Source organism: Schistocerca gregaria, chromosome 2 (assembly GCF_023897955.1).
Source record: "Schistocerca gregaria isolate iqSchGreg1 chromosome 2, iqSchGreg1.2, whole genome shotgun sequence".
Taxonomy (NCBI): domain Eukaryota; kingdom Metazoa; phylum Arthropoda; class Insecta; order Orthoptera; family Acrididae; genus Schistocerca; species Schistocerca gregaria.
In genome coordinates this window covers 407,531,390-407,555,411 of record NC_064921.1, presented here as the reverse complement: position 1 = coordinate 407,555,411, position 24,022 = coordinate 407,531,390, and the positions used below count along the sequence as shown (strand labels likewise).

At 42.8% G+C, this 24,022-nt stretch overlaps 1 protein-coding gene across 1 annotated transcript in view; it reads right to left on the bottom strand.

Moving 5' to 3' along the window:
• Positions 1–5,527: 5,527 nt before the first annotated feature.
• LOC126322813 (uncharacterized) overlaps positions 5,528–24,022 on the bottom strand; it is a 385,307-nt gene continuing 366,812 nt past the window's right edge. The window contains exon 4 of the mRNA XM_049994585.1: positions 5,528–15,094. Within this exon, the coding sequence (XP_049850542.1) occupies positions 14,948–15,094 (147 nt within the window). The 3' untranslated portion in view covers positions 5,528–14,947. The remainder of the gene's footprint in view (positions 15,095–24,022) is intronic.

The following is a 24,022-nucleotide window of genomic DNA, read 5'->3' as shown; positions in this document are numbered from 1 at the left end:
TTTATCATTTATAGTTGCCAAATTACAACACAGACTTCTTTTTTCCCAATGGAACTGTATACGTTTTTCTGTGACATTTGAAAGAAGCTTCTAAGAGAACAACGACACAAAATGTTTGGGACTTGATAAAATAGTATCAATGTAACAGCGGCGCAAACCACTGTCCCGCTTCTAGAAGAAGAGGTTCCACAAACATTTACCCTATTACACCAAATGGAAGCAAACACGAAACACAAACACGTGCGCTTGAAGCCCATTAGTCTGTGTTCTGCTGTTCCAGCTGTTAAATAATTTGCTCGTAAGGCAATTAAGACATTTACAATGCATACGACATTAAAAAGAATGAATATCGTTTGTGAGGAATGTCGCCAAACTATTAGAGCAGCAGTACGGTTGTATTGGTGAAGCGTATCCTGAGCATGCCAAGCACGATCTGTTCTTGCATACGATAGAAAAAAAGTTCTACAAACTGAAACTGTAAAGTATAAAATACGACAAGAGAAAAAAAGAGCAACTGTTGAAAGAAACAAAAATAACATTTTAGCACTACTAACACTTAACTAACATTTACTCTTCTGGGATGTACGAGAGGGATCAACTAAATGAGTGTTCTGCAAGCACTACTTTCCATCGCAATTCATCCTCTTCTCATTTCGATGCACTTACAGCTTCATGGCAATTGTTTACAATTCTCCAAATTTTATCTGCGAAAAGTGCAAGCGATACGGCATAACTATGAAAAATTTTGTTTGAGGAAGAAGCGTCGCTTACAAAACATGGGCAAGTCAGTTTATGCAATATGCACTAATCGTCAGTTGAAAATGGAAGCTGACTCAAAGAGGTACACAGAAACATCGCTCTTAGTTCATCAACGTTTGGTGCGTGGTTTTCAAGACCTGCATCAGTGGGCTCTGTGTTATTGGTGGGTACGTAAATTTACTCAAGTATTTCGAGTTCGCCGGCCGAGGTGGCCGAACGGTTCTAGGCGCTACAGTCTGGAACCGCGCGAGCGCTACGGTCGCAGGTTCGAATCCTGCCTCGGGCATGGATGTGTGTGATGTCCTTAGCTTAGTTAGGTTTATGCTGTTCTAAGTTCTAGGGGACTGATGGCCTCAGAAGTTAAGTCCCATAGCGTTCAGAGTCATTTGAACCATATTTCGAGTTCCTAAGGTTTGCCTGCTGGCGCAGTTGTTAGAAGTCTTCCCAGTGGATATAAGGCAATCAGTGTGATACCAACATGATGGATATCCCAGTTCGCAAATATAATGGCAGAACATCTTAAGAGAACATTTGAAGACCACTATTACGGTCGTTAAAGAAACGCAAAATGGTTGCACACTAGCCTAACTTTACTCTGCCAAATGTTTAAATGTTGCGAAAATTAAAAACAAGAGCTTAATGTCGACTTCCTCAGCCATTAAATGCCTTATAAAGCGAGCCCGTGGTGCAGTTAATTTTATATGAAATGCAACGTTCATTCAAGTACACGAGCTATGTGATCGTCACATTTGATATAATATAGCAGACGTTTGTTGAACCACGTCTGCTGACGGCGGGACTGTGGTTGGCGGCGTTGTTATCTAGATTATAATCGAGTCCCATACATGTTACGTCGTTGTACTCTTCGAATCTTCTCTCACGTATCACTGAAGAAAATATACTGCTACACCAGAAAAAACAAAATTCGGTGTTGTTATTCGGCAACTATAAACGATGAAAATTACTTACGAACGTCAGGAAATTCGCCATACTGATGCTATAACTTGGCTACAACCGCACCTCTATATATATTATCATAAAGCTGCGGTGGGCTGTCTTAGCTGCCTCACCATGTATATGTAACTGGTGTATCGATCACTTGGAGACGTATGCTAGGTTAGTTGAGTAATATATTGGTAGAGGCGTCTTGCGTTTATGCACAACATTTGAGCAGATTCAACTGACACAGTAGTGCTTATTCCGTAGATATCTTAACACAGTGATCCCTTCGATCATCACTTGCTGACCAAAGTGATGACGAAGGTATCGCTGTGTCAAAAATCTATGGATACCAGACACTGAATTCTGGCCCCTGTAACAACTGGGATTCGACATTTCATACTGTACAGCTGAGATAACGCAACCATCTTTATAAAGACGGACTTACATTCACAGCTACAATGATTTAACTTGTAAAGTATTGCTCATATCATTTAAAATTCTTCAAAATAATAACAAAATTAAAGAAAAACTTTTTGAGCTTTGATTTTTATTTGTTCTTGGGATCAGATGTTGCAAAGTTTAGTGTAGAACCTTGTAAGGTGTCAGGTAAATCCAACACCTTCCATGAAAACCCTGACATAATAAGCAAATCTACTAGTATGTCACATAGCTCCGAATAAATTGTGACATTAAATTAACCAAAGTAATACAAGTAATGAGTGAGCAAATGGAATGCCACAGACTATCACAAGAATGCCTAAATGCATGTCGTACCTTCCCACCGTGAGGCAGACGCAGTTCCGAGGGGAGAAACGAGGACAGAAGCCGAGAGCAGAACCGTGTTAAGCTAGAAGGCCCTACGATAACGGACGGACTGGACACCCACGTCGGCAGCCTACCGCTAAGTCTACCACCAGCACGTTTTAGCGTGAGGCTTTTTCGCATCTCTGTTACGTCAAGGGCCACCCCTCAGCTCATGTTAAAAGCTAGAGCCCTCCAGAAAAACAGTATAGATCTTACGAAACACAAAAAGAGCCACTACCACCTGCAAATTTTAGCGTGAGAGTTTTTAGTGTCTCAGGTACGTCAAGGACCACCCCCCAGCCTATGTTAAAAGATAGAGCCCTCCAGAAGAACAGTATAGATCTTACGATAACGCTAAAAGGACCACACCAGCTGCAGGTTTTAGCGTGAGACTTTTTAGCGTCTCTGTTACGTTGCAAACTTTAAAAACATTGCCCCACCACGAAAAGTGTAACGTTTGTCATTGGATAGACATAATTTTTGTAGGCGGAACTTAAGGTTAACATTGTGACCCTGATTGGTCAGAAGGAAACACAGCCAGATAGTTTTTTTTAAACCAACTTCGGTAAATTGTAGTAAGGAGAAGTTAGGAGAGTTAGTTCCGAGACGGCGAGCTGGATGGCTGGTGCGCCGGCCGCTGTCGCCCTGACACTGCCTAAACACCGACAAGGTAATGAACGCACGCGATGCCGCATTTTTGAGCACATAAGGCTTCACTCAGAACTGCAGCAGACTCATCTGTTACACCCCTTTTTTGCGTAATACTAGTGTCGATCGTGAATTAAAACTCATGGTGTTCACATTTCCCACTTGAAGCACAGAATTGAAACGCGATGATTTTTCTTTTATATAGTTATTGAGAAGTCACATCAGCCACTGTAATTTACGACAAGTTAGATAAGTAATTAAAGATAATTGAGGGTCACTGTAGACCATTTTGATAGTTTTCTCTTTTGTGAAACTTAAATTAAACGTAGATTATAGATGTGATATGGCATAGGTCATCCTTCGATCGATTGTAGAACTTGGAAACCCATTCAGGGAATATTCGTTCACATTTTTGTTGAACGCAGTTGGTTTTTACCGTCCTGTAGTAAAACATCTCCTTTTCTCAATAGAGCAATTTATAAACAATGTTTTGTGTGTAGAATAAAATTTCCAATGGTAAACTTAACTGCTTTTTCGACGTTATTTTACCAGCTAACTAAAAATAGGAAAGCCTTGAACCCCTTCCACTAAATTTAGTTAGTATTAAGATTCTTTTACAGGGAGTGCAGTGGAGCTGATGCTGAGATCATTAAGTATTTGGTTATATCATCGCTAGTCTCACTGAACTCTTCTGAATTCTGCATGTCATGTGTGGTCTGGCGTCTCCTTACCAGCAACAGTTCCCAGGTTCAAACTAGTTAATTCCCTAAAAAACACACTCAGAGCGTCGTTGCGCGAAAGTGGTAGGGAGACACGATATAGAACAAACAGACACCACCATGAATGTTTAGAACCTACTGCGTTGTTGAGAAAGAAATGACTTTTCATAAAATTTTCCAGCCATGCATTGTTTTGTTTGTTCATTTCTCCAACTTTTTCGCTGTTGTCGAAACACAGATAATGTCCTTCAGTTGTAGAGATGTTTTTATTAATGCAGACAGACGTTGACACGCACTCTATACTCCAAGCAAACTGTGCGTGAACCAAGTGGAGCAGCCCTTAACGCTTGGTACTTGGTACGCCAGAGGGAAGCACTGTCTGGCGCAGATACCATATGAATGTTTCAAACATTTTCCACGTGTTTTGACACTTGGAATATTCTTGGCACCTCTAAGGGAGCAGAGGGACCACAGCAGCAATGAAAAAGCGTTTTGTGAAGTAACGGCCCTTGGAATGTTTGACATTTCCACACTTACACGTAGATGATCTTTCTGAGAAACTGTTGAAGACATCTAAAAACACTCAATTTTGTAAGTTTCATGGCTAAGGCAGCTAAATATACAACCCCATGTTTTCGGTGTAAGACATCGTCATTACTGAAAAGAGATCCTAAATATTGTACTGCGTCTGAAAGAAAATAGCTTATCACACATCGAGCGTATAGGGTGACAATTATTGAACGATATGAAATGAAATGGTCACAACTTCTGAACGGTTTGCGTTAGGGCCTTGAAACTGCGCGGTCGGCAGCGGGGCATGGTGGAAATTAGTATGTGCTGTATGGTCTGGTTTAGCGGCGAAGCCCACTTTCATTTGGATGGGTTCGTCAATAAGCATAACTGGCGCATTTGGGGACTGACAATCCACATTTCGCAATGGAACAGTCTCTGCACTCTTAGCGGGTGACTGTGTGCTGTGCGATGTCCAGTGACGGAATAATCGGTGCGATATTCCTTGACGGCGCGGTCACAACCGAACGGTACTTTAAGGTTTTGGAAGATGATTTCAGCCCCATTATCCGAAGTAGCCCTGATTTCGACAAGATGAGGTTCATGCAAAATGGGGCTCGACTCTATCGAAGCAGGGGAGTGTTTGATGCTCTGGAGGAGCACTTTGGGTACCATTGCATGGGCTGCGATTGGCTGCCATATTCTCCGGATCTGAACACATACGACTCCTTTTTGTGGGGCTATATTAAAGACAAGGTATACAGCAATAAACCAAAAACCATTGCTGAGCTGAAAATGGCCATTCAGGAGGCCATCGGCAGCATCGATGTTCTGACACTGCAGCGGGTCATGCAAGACTTTCGCTATTCGTCTGCGCCACATCATCTTCAGTCATGGCACCCATAGCGAACGTATCACAAACTAAATCCAAATATCTGTACTGACGCCTACATGTTGGATAAAGTGTATGCAGACCTTAGTTTGTAACTAACTTACGTTTTTTTCATGTACCTCAATAATTGTCACCCTTTACCTAAACGGATTTCAGTACTCAACTCCTTTTGAAACGAAATAGCATATCATACCCCAAATGTAGTTGAATTTGTATTCAAATGTAAATGAGTGGTACAACAGGATTACATGTAATATCTTTAATAGAGAACATCACAATAAATACACCGAAAAAAGCTTACAGATTGCACATTTTCACACTGTTTACACAGAAAACCAAGAGAGAAATTACATGCATCGACAACGAAAGTACAGGTTAGACAGGACACAGATAAATGTACAATGTCTTTTGCCGAATAGATCTCAAGTGTTCTATAGTTCATTTCTTCAGTGAACGTTATCACAGCCATAGTGCTTTGAAGTTTTTTTGAAGTCGGCACGTTTCTGCTGTTCAGATATCAAAGTCATGTGAAGAATCATCGCTAGTTACATTTTGAATCATGAACAATAACTAATTATTTTTTGTGGTAATCACAAGGGCACTGAAATGCTAAATTATTTTTTCTGTACTTAAAAAGTATCACATATATTTTCAACGCTAAGGGGAACATTTGTCAAATTTTTCAGAAAATGTGAAGACATTCAAATTCCGTCATCGTGTCTTTGCAAAGTCATGCTGAATATCTGATTATCTTATTCCACTTGTTTGATTCTGGACAGCAGATGCATTAAGACGGTGAAACAATTTGTACTTGTCCATTAAAAATAGGAATTTACGTTACTGAGAGCATATTAGGTCACTGTGTTCAATAAGGTATTTTGAGCTTCGAAAATGTAGAAACATATGATTCGGATCTCGATATCAGATCCACGTATTCAAAAAAATATGACGAGACCGTTCATGAATGTTACAACAAATGTTGGCTCATTAATAATATACATCTAATGGAAAGCAGTGCTTCCTTAAGAGTAGCGTAGTTAAACTGTACATTGGTTTATAACACTTATAGTATGAGACAAATCACATAAAACAATGCTGATAGTTCCGTGATACCAGTAACAGTCATTCTATACACTTATAATGGGTATTAGCACACACATTGGAAAAAATGGTTACAAAATCTAGATGGTTGTAGCAATGACATCTTTAACACACATACTCACACACAAAGACACACATACACATACACGTACGTACGTACGTACGGCGAGCACGATTATATTACAAAACTGACACAAAAATAACATCAGAGCCGCAAAATATGATGTGCGCAGAAGCTGAACTCTGGCAAGCATTGAGCACATCATTGCGAATGTCAGGATGGAGTCGCTCGGACGACTGGCCTGTACTGGACGAACGGCCCTCGGCACTCCTCTGCTTCACTCCTACGGCACACAAATAACTACTACGTACGACCATAAAATAGCTAAAATATTTCCCGTAATTGACAGTATACGAAATATATGAATATCTTCAATGGACTTCTCGATATCAATCGGTAAACGTATGGCATCGCTGCAGGTTTTATAGTTCGTATTCCTGATGCATTTAAGCGTAAATTCAAGCATTATAAACGTCTCTGTATTCACTAGATTGGTGTTCTTCCTTAAATGAAAGGTAATTGTACCGTTTATTATTATATGACGCACTAATTTTGATTGCCTTTTTGTTTTGGAAACAGCACGTGAAGCACCATTCGTTATAGGGATTTGGACACTTTCGTAAAAGCTATCAACCGACGAGTTAGATGATTATCAGAAAGAACTTTTGTCACGACGTACTACTATGTTTCACTACAGCTGAGTCCACTAGACTCGACAGTAATGGGCTGGAGAGATGACGTTTAATTCTATTCTTTATATCTACGTTCTTCTTCAAATAATCCAAGCGTAAAAAAGTCGCAAGAATTAACGATGGCTTTTGAATCATAAGAGAAAATTTGTATAGAAAATGTACGGAATTACCTAATTAGCGATAACAAAGCTTGTATTGTAGCCCAGACATGAATGTATTTCACAGGAGGACAAAAACGATTTAATCAGCCATGCGTCCATAGAGATTTTACCGAGAACATAAATTTACGACTTAAAAAACGCCTATAAACAGTATGCATAGTTTGTACTATTAGCTTTCAAGTCAAAAGAATACCTAGCGTATAAAGATTGAAGCGATGATATCGACTTCCTATTACGTATTCTCAGAATTATACTCCTGGCTCATCGCTGCTCTGTCCTTTGTTTGTGACAGAGAGCAGTCTGGCATTTATAGGCTATTGTTCTAAGTAGAAATATGAAAAACGAATCAGAATGTAAATTTATATCTGCGAGAGAAAAACTAAATCAAAAGGAATGCGTAAGTGAAAAAAATACAATGAAAGAAAAAAAGAACGCCTTCCGGATTTCTACCGGGATATCTCTTCCTATTTTCCACCCCACTGACAGCCGCATGGTTGAGGGAAATGTTGAGGCTACTACAATCGACAATTTACTCTATCGCAAACTACTACTACTTCTACTTCTATTAAGCCAATTCGACTTACAACATATAACATTTCTTATGCATCATTAAAGTTAGTTGGGGTTTATCATAAACAGACATCTACAAGGATCTGGTATACTTCTTCAGGGATAACGTTCAGAGCGCACAAGGCTTCCATGCTAGAGAAAATGAAATGATTACTTAGAAACATTTCCGTCTTACGTATTGCAAACAGTTTAACTGTTGCTCCTGAAATACGAGTACTTATGGCATTTTTTTATATTTTTTATGTCTTATATATGTTTATAATCACACTGATTGATGTGGACCTATTTTTCAGTGTAATGACTTTTATCGATTATGCACTTATAAGAAAAATATGAGATTGTTTCATTTCCAGCACTGGTAACGGCCGTCGGTTTTATCTGACTGAAAATACTCCCTTCTATAAGGGATACTTGGTTCGGTAGTGTTTATGTCAGTAAACATTGATGTTTTTCAAGAGCTTCGTAAATACTGGTGTTTCAAAGTGCTTCTTATTCAGAATCGTTGACAATAATGGTGATAAAAATTAAACATGTATAATAAGCTGCGTTTTGTGTTACTAACGATTAGAATATTAAATTAACTGTACAAAATAAATCTCCCGTTGTTTAATGAGTTACCGCTTGTATGTGGATGAGAAAATCAAATGAGGCGTCAGGGACACATTATCATTTATTTCCATTGATCCCAGTTTAACAGCCCAACAATTAATATGGTCTATAGCTTACGCTTGATAATACGTTTATGCCCAAAAGGAACAGTTCCCTTCGAAGATACATGACGGAAAACTTCTCATCCAGCATCAAATCAGCTAATTACATTATTAGTAGCAGGATCATTCAATCTGTACTGTGTGTATGTTGACTGAATGTAGCAACATTTACACGAATAATAATTAATTGGATGGTTCCAAACTCTTAAACATGGCTACGAAGCAGCAACTGTGTAAATCAGAAGAGGCTGAAAAATCAGCCATCCAGTTGCAAATAAAAGTTTATTAACAGTTGACCTAGATTTCGATATTTGTAAAAATATATTCTTCAGAAGAAGCGGCCTCGCTTTATCTAAACTATTGTACCATAATGTGATGTAACAAGGGCCACTACTGAAGCAGATATTTTTACAGATATCGCAACGTAGGTCAAGGGATAATAAACTTGTTGGCTGATTTTTCAACCTATTCCATTGGGTGGATAATAGCTTGCATGGAATCTGTCTCACGTCCTTGCTAAAAATGCAGTATAACAGAAAAAACTCATGTTCTGTCTCTTGCATTGAAATCTCAGAGCACATAGGCACCCGTGTGGCGTACGCCAACTTCAGAAGTAAATTTCATATGTTGGTTTAAGTCTAATCCGCTAATTGATGTTTACGGCTTTATTTTTTTTCTCCTTCCCAGTCTTCTGCATGTGAGATATGTTCAAAACTGTGACGTTTATCTTGACGACAAAAATGCCCGCACGCAATATTGTGGCATAACAACGTCTAGATATGATCATTTCTCCTCCAGAAACTAGACCCCGTATTATTGAAACTTATGGGGAAAATCCTGGGGAAATAACTGGTATAGAACATATCTAAGTCAACAATTACATTTAAAGACTTGATGTTTGATTGTAACGAGAAGTACCTCTGTGAGAATATCTGTAGGAGAGCTGTTTTCACTAAAAGAATATGAATAACTTATTTTTATTAGCTTAGTGTGATGTATGAGCTTTGGTACTACGTGCAAGGAATTGGTTAGATTTCTATGGAGTTACCAAAATTCAATCTCATTCGTTAACTTCTCACTGCAATAATGTTTGCTCGAATGAAACGCTATGATAGTCCTCTTCAAACATAATAATGTGCATTTCCACTCATTACTGTAACCATCTCTCATATTTTGTATCTTTTCACATGAGGCTCTTTGCAAACATTTAATGAATTTACTTACAGAGAAACTTCCTGGCGAACTAAGACTGCTCTTCTGCACTGGACTCTTAAATTCGACACGTGAGTACAATAGGTAATACAGGTAAATGGAAGCTCTCAGCAAGCCCGTTAGTAGTTTTTACGGCCCGTTAGTAGTTTTTACGTAACACAGTCGAAGGAAATATTCCCCCATAAGGCAAGTGTTCGCATCTTGGTTCGGCACACGCTTCTCATATTTTAGAATGTGTCATTACAGTGTAAGCCCAGATTCGAAGAAAAATTCATTGATTATTTCTCTATATTTGGCTTGTATTCATTGTGAATCCTGGCCTGAATAGAGGTTTATGTCAAGAGAAACTTATTTTAATAAGTCAGTGGTATTGACTGTTGTTTCGTCTGTGGTTATTGCAATAAATTCTCATAAGTTAAACGTAAAAAATATTCGGCTTTTCCATGATTTTTGCCCGACGCGCATGGCTCTAGAGTTCTGGATACGTGTTAATTCTAATATCAACTTTCTAGTAGTCATTTAACACTCTTCGGTCGCTACATAGACTTTTCCTGAGCTTCAGCTGGCTTGTCTAAGCCTCTCAGCCTGTACTCCAGTATATACTGGAGCAGTCCCTGTTGCACATCTTCATGGTCATCGTGAGGTGGCAAGGTTTTCTTGTAGTTTAGTGCCACCAAATGCACGAAGTTGACGTCTGGAAAACGGTGTGCTAAGTAACAGACATCGATACTTGCTTTACTTACAGTCGTTATTACTAGTTTAAATTTGCCGCTAATTATCTTGTACTGGAGTAACTGTTGAGAGTTTCTTGAGAGCAGAGTTACGTTTGATTCTGACGCGCTCACTTTCTGTGTACATCGCGAAGCATGTTACAGCAGAGAAAAATAGGAAATTAAGATAACGCTTTTATTTTACAGGGTTTATCTAAATCGGACCACTTTCCATCGGAGTCTTATTTCAGATGTAAAACTGGGAAAGAAATTCCACATAAATTTGGATAAAAAATGTTTATTCGAAGCTATGAAGCGGCCAGTCTTAGGCATGTTCCTTCTGAAACACAGTGACTGGTTTTCTTGGATAGCATACAATTAGCAGTTCGCATCAAGAGCATTCAGTATATTCCATTAAGCTTCAAGGATGTAACCTTAAGACACACTAACCTGGACAGTTGATAGGTGAGGGACAATCAGTCCAGTGGCCACGGCAACCATTACCTGCCTGAAACCCACTGTTTTTCTTTCTTTGGTGTGGCATCAAGTTGATTTACGTAGCAAATACTAATGCAGTTCTTCATTCACGGGTTGTGGGAGAAGGTACATTCCACCTGTTCTCAACTGACTGTGGCGGTGACCTGAAATCTGCATTAGGGAGGAAAGCTAGTGCATCGAACATTATGTGTGAATCATTTGTAGAACACCGGAAATGACAGGTGAGACGGTTTTTCATGCGACATGTGAAGCGTCAGCTTCGTAACACGCCCCATATGGATATATTTTTCTCTCCATATTTTTCTCCCATCAATTAGATTTGTAGCTTCTTCGCACTATTATGGATATGGCATGTGTTGTGGTGAGTAGGCTAGTTATCTTTTTGTAGCGCAAAATATAGATTATTCGGAAACTGAAGGATGCCTGGTTGTCTAATCGGTAGTGTTAAATACACTGAGATGTAGTGAATGGATCAATGAGAATGAAGTCAATGAAGACTCAGTGAGATGAAACGAGTTCAGCGTAAACTGTCCATGTATGCAAATCCTACAATGTAACGGAGCGTGACCTCAAACTTTCTTTGTCACTGCTTTTCCACCTGTGACTTACGAACACTACTACGGGGTATTTTCACAGCTGGTACTGTTCTGTAAATAGCATATCTCCCTCAACGAAAATTTCGATTGAGACAGGAACATCAAAATATAACACAAACAATAGCGAAACCTCTGGTCATTTCCTTAGAAAGCACTGAGGTAGCATTCCAAGTGACCACTAACTTACCCTCACAGGTTTTATAATAAAGAGCATATGTACTATAAATACAGAAAAAAGACACCACATTTGTCGTTCTTAGCTCTCTTACCGATCGTGAGATGTATAAAACCGCACACTGCAGGACTATTTGTTATGATTCTCTTGTAATCTACAGACATTTAGATAAAAATAACATTTATTTTTAAGATCAAGAAACTGCGAGTAAATAGCAGAAGTTATGACCTATTTCAGAAAGATATCGTATATCTGCTGTAACACGAAGTACTGTTCACTCCATTCCTAACCAAATCTGTTTATGAATGCGGAAGATAGATAACTGGCTTGGAATGCTATGCCATCATTGTTTAACGGGTCAGGTAAGCCAACAAAATTGCAGCTGAAGATAAAACTACCACAAACAGGTGACAGTAAAATGTGAAAACAATATGGTTACAAGGTGCATGTGAAAAATTCAGTGAATGGTCTCAGAAAACCAAGGAAACAACAGCTCCAAACCAATTGCCTTTAGTGTCAAAATGATCCAAATGGCTCTAAGCACTATGGGACCTAACATCTGAGGTCAACAGTCCCCTAGACTTAGAACTACTTAAACCTAACTAACCTAAGGACATCGCACACATCCATGCCCGAGGTGGATTCGAACCTGCGACTGTAGCAGCAGCGTGATTCCGGACTGAAATGCCTAGAACCGCTCGGCCACAGCGAGCGGCTGCCTTTAGTGTCGTTCAAAGAAATCACCGTTAGCTACAATGCACTTCCGACATCAGTTGGTTGTTGCTTCTTACGGAAGCAGTGCGGTAGCGCTTTGGATATCCGAATCATTACAGGAGATGAGACGTAGGGACAGCAGTACGGTCCGGAGATAAAGCGACTGTCAGAGCATCCCCGCCGCCCAAAGAGAATCGACTGACAAGATCCCACATTAAGACAATATTGATCGCCTATTTCGAGAGCAAGGGCTTGATCCAATGTGAATTTCTACCCGAGAGAGGTGGAAGACGATGAACATCGTACAATTGACTGTCGCTTGGTCTCTTGACCGTACTGTTAGCACCAGATTTCATCTTCTGTTATGATGCGGGTACAAAACAATTTGTGATCATGCTGTTTCGAGAGATTCCACAAGACGGGGTTTTCTGAGTTTCGAACAGCTTTACAACCGATGTCAGGAGTGTGTTGTAGCTAATGGAGATTGTTTTGAAGGCCAAAGGAGTATTTTGTTTGTAAGTCTGGATCCACATATTTTCTGATACCATTCACCAAACTTTTCAGACGAATCTTGTATTGCGCGACAGAGTATAAACGAATTCCGTAACTGTATCCACATCAGAGGTAGAAACGGAAACGTCTTCAACATAGTCATCTCTTGAACAAGTGGTTATGTCAAAATATTGGTGTGTTGGAAAACAGAGGAAAGTGTAAGAATGTGCAACACAGCTGTGTGTCAAGGAAAATCCCTATCGTAATAACAGACTGCAAACAGACGTAGATGGTTTTTGTGCTTTATATCCTATGATTATCCACTCTTGGCAACCGAGGAGTAAGCTGAAAGTATACGCAATTCTGAAAGCATTTTTTCATATATATGTAGCTTATTTGATTTAATTCATGATTTTTGACGGTTTTATGTACACCTACTCTTGAGAGTCCAGTATTAGCTATAATTATCGTATAGTAGCGAAACTTGGTAATATACTAATGCATTAGCACGTAACCGGTACATACTGGAGAAATTTAGTTCAAATTGTGGCCACCAGGTGATATTGCGCTGTACAGTACCTACTTGAAGTCTCAGGTGTTCATACTGAACAAATTGTGAAAGAGATATAATAATAAAATCAACATTAAGTCTTTCTCACTTGTTTTACCTTTTCTCTCATGTCCTGTTCCTAACGCTTTACATATGGAAACAGTTCTGTAAGTGTTTCTTGCATACATAGAGGCAGATGTGCATCTGGTGGCCGAAACTTGACTAAGTCTTTCACAGTACAATTCGGTTCGTCATTAACGCATTAGAATAACTGGGAAGTTTTACCGTCATACTGTGATTACAGCACACACTGGACCTCTACGAGTGGCTGCACGTTACCTATAACCACACGGTATTTTACGATCATTCATGTTTCTTGTTATTTTACTGAAGTTTGAAGCACAATAACTGAAAATCCATTTCATAAATCAAGCATTATAATAAATAAAAATAAATAATAATCGTAGAGTGCGTACGAATTTATACGAGACAGCGAGTTCCTGGCCACTTTTGGCACTCAGATGGTACCAAGTTTCACTGCAGTGAAAGCAACCACGGTACGTGTTAGTCTGTGGGGACCTTGACTCTTGTAGACTAAATTATATTAACGAAAATCTAAAAACATAACGTTTGACTTTGAAACATCTTGTGAAGTTGTTTGAAGACATGACTTTACGATATGTCTGGTACATTGCTAATATGTGTCACCCTTGAATAGAGCGTCAATTTGCTGTTCGTTTCCTCACTGAGACATCATACCACCAAAATCAGTATCACATCTGAAGACAGCGACTAAAGTCTATATCGTGGAGGAATGTCTAGATTTGTTTTCTCTGTCCCACTGTTGATGTACTCCACGGCTGTCCAGCATGGGAGGTGACGCACAGTAAGCAGGGGTGGGACAGTTTTGTGTAGGTCACGGCGCAGCTAGTCACGATGGCCCACAGGGTGAAGGCGTGTGTAGAAGCTGTCCGTGGCCACCCTGTCAGAGGCCGTGGTGGATGGAGCTGGCACAGATAACGTAAGGTGAGCTTGCTCGGCTCCCGGCTAGAGATTATGGTGGGTGTGGATGGCACAGGCCCCTCCTAGAGGTCGTGGTGGATGTTGGTGGCGCAGGTGAGGCGGACTGGGGCGTGTGTAGAGGCCTTCCTCGGCCTCCGGCTAGAGGTCGTGGTGGGTGGAGCTGGCGCAGCTGCTGGCGTCCGAGGAGCAGCCCTTGGGACAGAGCGCCCCGGGCGCCGCCTGGATGTGGATGGCACAGGCCCCTCCTAGAGGTCGTGGTGGATGTTGGTGGCGCAGGTGAGGCGGACTGGGGCGTGTGTAGAGGCCTTCCTCGGCCTCCGGCTAGAGGTCGTGGTGGGTGGAGCTGGCGCAGCTGCTGGCGTCCGAGGAGCAGCCCTTGGGACAGAGCGCCCCGGGCGCCGGCTGCTGCTACGGCATGTCGTAGTCGTGCCGCCGGATGACGGCGAAGTGCGTCGTCTGGAACGTGTTGCTGGAGCGGCAGCCACGCTCCAGCGTGCCTGTCATGCTGTAGCCCATGTTGAAGTCGGACGGGCTCACGCTCGAAGTCAGGTACAGCTGCAACACGCAAGCGCACGAACCGCGTCACTCTCCAGCACATTAGCTGCAACGCACGGGTAACAAGCTAATAAAAGACTGCAGTCCGCACCACTATTATATAGCTATGCTCATTTATCGACTGTCTTAGACAAAGGAGCCGGCCGGAGTGGCAGAGCGGTTCTACGCGCTTTCGTCTGGGAACGCCCGACCGCTACGGTCGCAGGTTCGAATCCTGCCTCGGGCAAGGATGTGTGTGATGTCCTTAGGTAAGTTAGGTTTAGGTAGTTCAAGGGGACTGACGATAGAAGAAGAAACAGGAGTGGATTTAGAAGAGATAGGGGATCCAGTATTAGCATCGGAATTTAAAAAAGCTTTGGAGGACTTACGGTCAAATAAGGCAGAAGGGATTGATAACATTCCATTAGAATTTCTAAAATCAGTAGGGGAAGTGGCAACAAAACGACTATTCACGTTGGTGTGTAGAATATATGAGTCTGGCGACATGCCATCTGACTTTCGGAAAAGCATCATCCACACAATTCCGAAGTCGGCAAGAGCTGTCAAGTGCGAGAAGTATCGCACAATCAGCTTAACAGCTCATGCTTCGAAGCTGCTTACAAGAATAATATACAGAAGAATGGAAAAGAAAATTGATAATGCGCTAGGTGACGATCAGTTCGGCTCTAGGACGAGTAAAGGCACGAGAGAGGCAATTCTGACGTTACGGCTAATAATGGAAGCAAGGCTAAAGAAAGATCAAGACGCGTTCATAGGATTAGTCGACCTGGAATAAGCTTTCGACAAATAAAATGGTGCAAACTGTTCAAGATTCTGAAAAAAGTGGTGGTAAGGGAGAGACGGGTCATATACAATATGTACAACAACCAAGAGGGAATAATAAGAGTGGACGGACAAGAACGAAGTGCTCGTATTAAGAAGGAAGTAAGACAAGGCTGTAGCCTTTCGTCCCTACTCTTCAATCTCTACATCGAGGAAGCAATGATGGAAATAAAAGAAAGGTTCAGGAATGGAATTAAAATACAAGGTGAAAGGATATCAATGATACGATTCGCTGATGACATTGCTATCCTGAGTGAAAGTGAAGAAGAATTAAATGACCTGCTGAAAGGTATGAACAATCTAATGAGTACACAGTATGATTTTAGGAGTAAATCGGAGAAAGACGAAGGTAATGAGAAGTAGTAGAAATGAGAACAGCGAGAAACTTAACATCAGGATTGATGGTCACGAAGTCAATGAAGTTAAGGAATTCTGGTACCTAGGCAGTAAAATAACGAATGACGGACGCAGCAAGGAGGACGTCAAAAGCATACTCCATATGGCAAAAAAGGCATTTCTGGCCAAGAGAAGTCTACTAATATCAAATACCGGCCTTAATTTGAGGAAGAAATTTCTGAGGATGTACGTCTGGAGTACAGCATTGTAAAGAAGTGAAACATGCACTGTGGGAAAACCGGAACAGAAGAGTATCGAAGCATTTGAGACGTGGTGCTATAGACGAATGTTGAAAATTAGGTTCTACGCAGAATCGGAGAGGAAAGGAATATGTGAAAAACACTGATAAGGAGAAGGGACAGGATGATAGGACATCTGCTAAGACATGAGGGAATGACTTCCATGGTACTAGAGGGAACTGCAGAGGGCAAAAACTGTAGAGGAAGACAGAGATTGGAATACGTCAAGCAAATAATTGAGGACGCAGGTTGCAAATGCTACTCTGAGATGAAGAGGTTAGAATAGGAAAGGAATTCGTGGTGGGCCGCATCAAACCAGTCAGTAGACTGATGACCAAAAAGAAAAGAAAAAGCCTAACTAACCTAAGGACATCACACACATCCATGCTGTAGGCAGGATTCGAACCTGCGACCGTAGGGGTCGTACGGTTCGAGATTGAAGCACCTAGAACCGTTCGGCCACCTCGGCCGGCGACGAGAGATGCACACGGCAGTATGAAAGGCAGGCGGGTACTATTGTCAGCAGAGAAGCAATAATAGCATAATGTACAGGTTAGGAAGACTCAGTGAATTCGGATGTGGACCATTCACTGGATGTCACCAGTGTAAAAATCCGTCAGGTACATTTCAATCCTTCTAGAGCTGCCCAAGTGGACTGCTGGAGGTGTGATTTTTAAGTGGAAACGCGAAGGAACGACCGCAGCTACACCAAGACTGGGAAGAACTAATATACTCACGGAAAGGACGAAAATGGACTGCCATGCTTTACGAAGCGTGGTTGTAAAAAAATCAAATGAAATCAGCAGACGGAAGCACTCCTGTGTTCCAAAGTGTTACCAGGTGTCCTGCTAAAAAAATGACTGTGCATTTGCAGTTAAAAAGGACGTAGTAAAATTCGAGAATCTCTTCATGGGTCATATGTATCTCTAGTCAGTGCTATGCGACGGCTGAAATGGTGTAAAGATTAACATTACTGGGCAATGGATGACTGAAAAGTAGTGATTTGGAGCAATAGATCACATTATACCCTGTGGCAAATTGGATGGAAGTCTTTGGGTTCGGCTAATGCATGGAGGACGTTACCTACCATCATGTATATTGCCTACAATGAAGTACAGAGGAGGTGGTATAAAGATAAAGCGGTGTTTTTTCATGGTTAAGTTGTGGAACGCTTCACGTGTTATAGAGAATACTAGACACGTAAGGATATGAACATCTATTGCAGTACTGTGTACAGTTGAGGAACAATTCGGAGACGCTGAGTGTTTGTATCATCGTGACAATGCTCCCTGGCATGTAGAACCAATTTTTAATGGAAAAGAAATTCCTGAAACTGTCTAGCCTGTTCAGAGTTACGACTTGAATCAAATGGAACACCTTTGCGATGACTTCGTTCCAAGCATCAGCATCCTATACCAGCACTATCTTTTGTTTCGGCTATTGAAGAATAAAATGATGTAACTGCTCCACAAAAATTCAGCCACCTCAACCACGCGGACGACGCTAACACGTCTCCTGTGAGGCCAAATTCTCAACTTATACCACACATGTTGATGTAGTGCCATTGCTAATTAGCCACAGTGCTCAGGGTATCTCGCCGATTCCCGTAAGGGTTCAAGATTGGGGTACATGTACACTGAAGAGATCATTATCCATCATCGGCATAAACATATATATGGTGTCTGTTGTTACGGACACGTCCGAAGATATAGACAAGATTCTGACCCCTCAGCCACTATGGCTCAGCACACTAAGGAATTAACGACATTAGCTGCCAGTGTGCCAGTGGCACACTGACGAGGGAACTCATGGGATACTTCCTAACATCATTTGGACATCCTTCTGCCCGGTGCAGTGCAGCAACTCGACATGGCATGGACTCAACAAGTCACTGGAAGTTCCCTGCAGAAATACGGAGTCATGCTGCATCTGTATCCGTCAGTAATTGAGGAAGTGTTGCCGGTGCAGGATATTGTACACAGACTGACCTCCTGATTTATTTACAGCAAATGTTCCATGCAATTTATGTTGGGCGACCTGAGCGGACAAATCATTCGCTTGTGCTGTCCAGAATGTTCTTCAAGCCACTCGTGGACAACTGTGACTTACTGACATGGTGAATTGTTGTATGGGAACATGAAGTACATGAATGGCGGCGATGGTCTCCAAGTAGGTGAACATAACTAGCTGGACCAGAGGACCCAGTCCATTCGATGGAAACACAGCCCATACCACTATGGAGAAACCACCAGCTTGCCAAATTCCTAGATGACTACTTAGGTCTACGGCTTCGTGGGATCTGCACCACACTCGAACCCTACTCTCAGCTCTTACCAACTTAAGCTGGGACTCATCTGACCGGACGACAAGTTTCCAGTCGTCTTGGGTCCAAACGACGTGGTCACTAGGCCGGGAGGGCGCTGCAGGCAATGTATGTTGTTAGAAAAGGCAGTCACCTTGGTCGTCTGCTGCCATACCACATTAAAGCCAAATTTCGCCGCAATGTCCTAACGGATACGCTCTTCCTACATTCCAGATTGATTTCTGAGGTCTTTGTCTCTTAACAGTGATAACCCTACGCAAACGCCGCTGTTCTCAGTCGTTAAGTAAATGCCGTCGACCACTGCGTTGTCTGTGGTGAGAGACAATGCCTGGAACATGGTATTCTCGGCACAATCCTGACAGTGTGGATCTAGGAGTATTGCATTAAGTAACCATTTCAAGAATGGAAAGTTCATACGTCTACGTCCAACTATCATTGTTCGGCCATAATCACGCTGAAACCTTTTCACATCAATACCTGAATACAACAAACAGCTTCGCCAATGCACTGCCCTTTTATACTTTGTCTACGCAATATTGTTATACTAGTGACGACCATGAATTTTCGAGAAGTCACACACACACACATACAATGCACTGCCCTTTTATACTTTGTCTACGCAATATTGCTATACTAGTGACGACCATGAATTTTAGAGAAGTCACACACACACACACACACAAACACACACACACACGTGTGTGTGTGTGTGTGTGTGTGTGTGTGTGTGTGTGTGTGTGTGTGTGTGCACGATGGGGGCGCGAGTTGTCGTCCATGAAGAACAATGCCTCGCCAATATGCTGCCAATATGGTTGCTCTATTGGTAGGAGGAAGGCATTCACGTATCGTGCAGCCGTTACGGCGCCTTCCATCACCACCAGCGGCGTACGTCGGCCCGCATATTGCCACCTCAAAACAGCAGCGTACCTCCACATTGTAGCACCCGTTGCCCTGTGTGTCTAAAGCGCTCAGCTTGACCGGATTGCCTCCAAACACGTCTCCAATGATTGTCTGGCTGAAGGCATAGGCGACACTCATCGGTGAAGAAAACAAGGTGCCAATCCTGAGCGGCCCTTTAGGCATGTTGTTGGGCCCGTCTGAACCCCGCTGCATGGTGTCGTGGTTGCATAGATGGACCCAGCAATGGACATCGGGAGTAAAGTTGCGCATCATGCAGCCTATTGCGCACGGTTTGAATTGCAACGTCCTGTGGCTGCACAAAAAACATGATTCAACATGTTGGCGTTGCTGTCAGGGTTCCTTAGAGCCCTAATCCATAGATAGCAGTCATCCACTGCCGTAGTAGTTCTTGGGCGGCCTGAACGAGGCATGTCATCGACAGTTCCTGTCTCTCTCTGTATCTCCTCCATGTCCGAACTACATCCCTCTGGTTCACTCCGAGACGCCAGGGCACTTCAATTGTTGAGAGCCCTTCCTGGCACATAGTAGCAATGCGGACGCGATCGAACCGTGGTACTGATCGTCTAGGCGTAGTTGAACTACAGACAACACGAGCCGTTTACTTCCTTCCTGGTGGAATGACTGGAAGTGATCGGCTGTCGGACCCCCCTCCGTCTAATAGGCACTGCTCATTCATGGTTGTTTACATCTTTGGGCGGATTTAGTGGCATCTCAGAACAGTCAAAGGGACTGTGTCTGTCATACAGTATCCACAGTAAACGTCTATCTTCAAGTGTTCTGGGAACTGTGGTGTTGTAAAACTTTTTTGATGCGGGGCATTCGATAGTGACAGTGGCCCTATGTCGGAATTCCTAAGAACATGTGGACGCGCATACTCATCATAAAGTTTCCTTTGACCACGTCAGACTACGAAAAGAGAAAGAGAGGATCGCTGTACTGAGCACCAAGCACGTCGTAGCTTGATGTCTGTGCCTGCCCTCCGAGTATAAGTGACAGATTCCCTGCAATATTCTGTGTCATCCCACTCTATTGGTCAGAGACTACCTCCTAACGGACTAGGGAACAGTCTTCCAGTGCATAATCATCACCACAGCGCAAACACCTGGTTTTGAAGTGGCACCAGGACCGAGAAGCATGGACTGCTGATGAATGACGTGGTTCTGCCCTACACTAGACGACCATCGTCGGCAGATGCGGCGGTGACCTGTTGGAAGTGGATTCTTTCAATATTTTGGAGAAGCGCAGCATTGTTACTCCCCTCGTCGTGGAGTGGGGAGCCACCGGGTTTGACTTCAGACCACCACTGGTAGTGTTTGAGGGATTTCTACCGGCAGAACAGTATGTTATGGACACTCTGCGTTCTCATGATTTACCTCCCATACGACAGTGTCGTAGCAGCTGCTTTGAACCGAGCAATAATTGTCACATTTGTCATTATGAAAAGTAGGCAAGCTTTTGACGTACTCCTGTGGTCATCAGCGTTCCCGCATCTATCGCCAATAGAACAGAAAGAGATTGGACAAAAATATGGTAACATCGCGACAGATGCCTGATTTAACATCAATGCATATGCTAGACAAGGCTTCTGTATGCGCTGTTATAGTTGACCAAGAACGGCGCCTGTCCAATGTCTTCAACATGTCGCAAGTGTCAGACTTGGTCAGAAGAGTATTCAGTATAGTTGTGAGAGAATTATGAGGGACTTAACTGAATTGGAACGTGAGCACACTGTTATGGTGGTTTGTTCCATAACCAAGGTAGCCGAAGTGTTTTGTGTTTCAAGAGGCACCCTATCGAAGGTTTATACCACATACAGGGAAATCATCTGCTATGTCACGATACCGCTGATAGTTTGTGTTAAGTAATCGTGAAAAATGGACACGGAAGAGGATTGTGACAAAAAAATAAAAGAACGACCGCTGCAAAGGTGCCTGCGCAACTGAGTGCCACAATCGCGAACCCAGTCAGCATCAAATGATGGTGAAGGAGGGAGGGGGCGGGGGAAGGGGTAACGTGTCGGCAGCCTGGCCTCCATATTAAAACTCTGTGTTAAAATCGCGCCCAGCATCAGTGTTATGTTGCTAGGCGATGTAGCTGGTCAATGGCGATTCGAGCTGATCCACATGTCAGTAATTCATCTGACCCTTGTCAGGATGCAATGCGTCTATTTCGGCCAAAGGGGATGCAGTAATTAATACTGCAACATCCACATCCATCATAGTTACCCCAACTCGCCACTATTTTGCGAGGAGAATTGTTAAGATTCCTTGATAAACATAAAGGACTTGTATTTATCCATTCTGTGACGACTCGAAGCTGATTTTGAATGCCAAAGAGTTACCACATTGGGCTCCATATTTCCGTCGAAGGCCCTGTATGTGAGGGCAGCTCGAATGTCAACTGTCCCTGTGCCAGTACTCAGGGTATTATGGACCAGCTGCAGCAGTGGTAGACCAGCTAGGCTCGCCGGAGAGAGTAAAACTGCTTCACTCCACACTTTCCAACGAAAGGCCGCTTGCGTCCAGCCCAGATGTGCCATACTGGCAAGTGGGTTCATATTACCAAGATCCTTGTAAATTTGTCTCGATTTTGTAAACAATGAGTCGACACCAAATGCTCTTTCCACCCGCTCGTCACCTTCTGACTACTTCACTTTATTTTGGTCAAGCTGTACTTCTTCGTACAGGTTCCAATTCTATAATTTTTGCTCTGTGTGTAGCCTAATTCATAAAACTTGACATTATTAAACAGAGGAGCTCCCATGTATTCATTTCTTGATGTCATACAGGATTTGTAAGCTCAATAAATCTATAGGAGATGGGCATTCCCTGAGCAATATCACGCTAATGTTGTGAGTTTCTTGGTTTGAGCGCGAAGAATCTGGAGAGGGACAGAGTTTCATTGACTATTAGTGATGCTTCATTAATGCAACAGGTAAGATGTGGAAATATGGTGAAAGGAAGTATATTAATTAAGCAGTTCAGAGGAAAGTTAGTAATAAGAAGTCATCAAGGAAGTTTTGTGTAAATCAGAATTGTACAATATGAGAAACAGTAATTGCGTCATAAGCATGTAGACGTGCATATAACTAGAAACTCAGTGGCATTCTGTTATTAAAGGGGAGCAGAGTGTAACTAGCGGCAAGACTGCAGTAATATACTAGGCGTTTACGTAGAGCAGCAGGTCTCCTCAGCAGTATTTTGCCGTTTGCTATTGTTTGCAGAAATTTATGGTCAAAGTCGTGGCCGTAACTCAGAGCGCCGGGCGAGTGGGAGCAGGTGGCTTGGCTACTGCGGACTGTTAATTACAACGGCGGCCGATTCGGGAGAGGAGGACGAACTATTCCAGTCAAGAGGCAGTTAGTTAGCAGGCGCAGCGGCTCGGCCGCCGCAGGTAAGCAGATGGCCGCTGCTGGCGCATTCGTCAGCCAATAACCAACGGCGCGGCTCACCCGCCACAGGTGGCCGCAGCCAGGTCGCCGACACCCGGCCCAAAGTGGCCCCGGTGCGGACGTAGCCGCGCTCCTGCCTCGCTCCAGTACCACCACCGCGAGGCGCGCACAGTGGCGCAGAGCAAGGTAGCGCAGCGTAGCGCAGGAAAAACTCTGCGACACGGTACGGGCGCGCATAGATGGGGACACTTTCTTAGGGCGCATTCACACAGTAAAAGTGAGGTCACTGTTCATGGGAACGTAAGCTGCTGTAAACGTAGGCTTACGCCGCCGTTGTCACAGTCAACAACATTCTTCTGGGTTTGAGGCCTCATTGTCAGCTATAAAATTCCGACTTTTCCACTACTGTGGCAAGGCGCCTCCATCAGGGTGTATTGCTAACTGCTGAAAGACCACTAGTTTAGTTACTTATATACTTTGGAGGAGTGCTGTCAGTGGACTCCCTGAGTCCTTTTGCTTTCCCCTCCACTGTCTTCGCCGGCCGTTGTGGCCGTGCGGTTGTAGGCGCTTCAGTCTGGAACCGCGTGACCGCTACAGTCGCAGGTTCGAATCCTGCCTCGGGCATGGATGTGTGTGATGTCCTTAGGTTAGTTAGCTTTAAGTAGTTCTAAGTTCTAGAAGACTGATGACCGTAGATGTTAATTCCCATAGTGCTCAGAGCCATTTGAACCATTTGAATCCACTGTCTTCTCCACTCCATCTCACGTCCGCTCTCCCCTCCCCCACCTTTTTCTATGTCCTCTCCCTCGATCGGCTCCCCCTTTTTTTATTTTCCC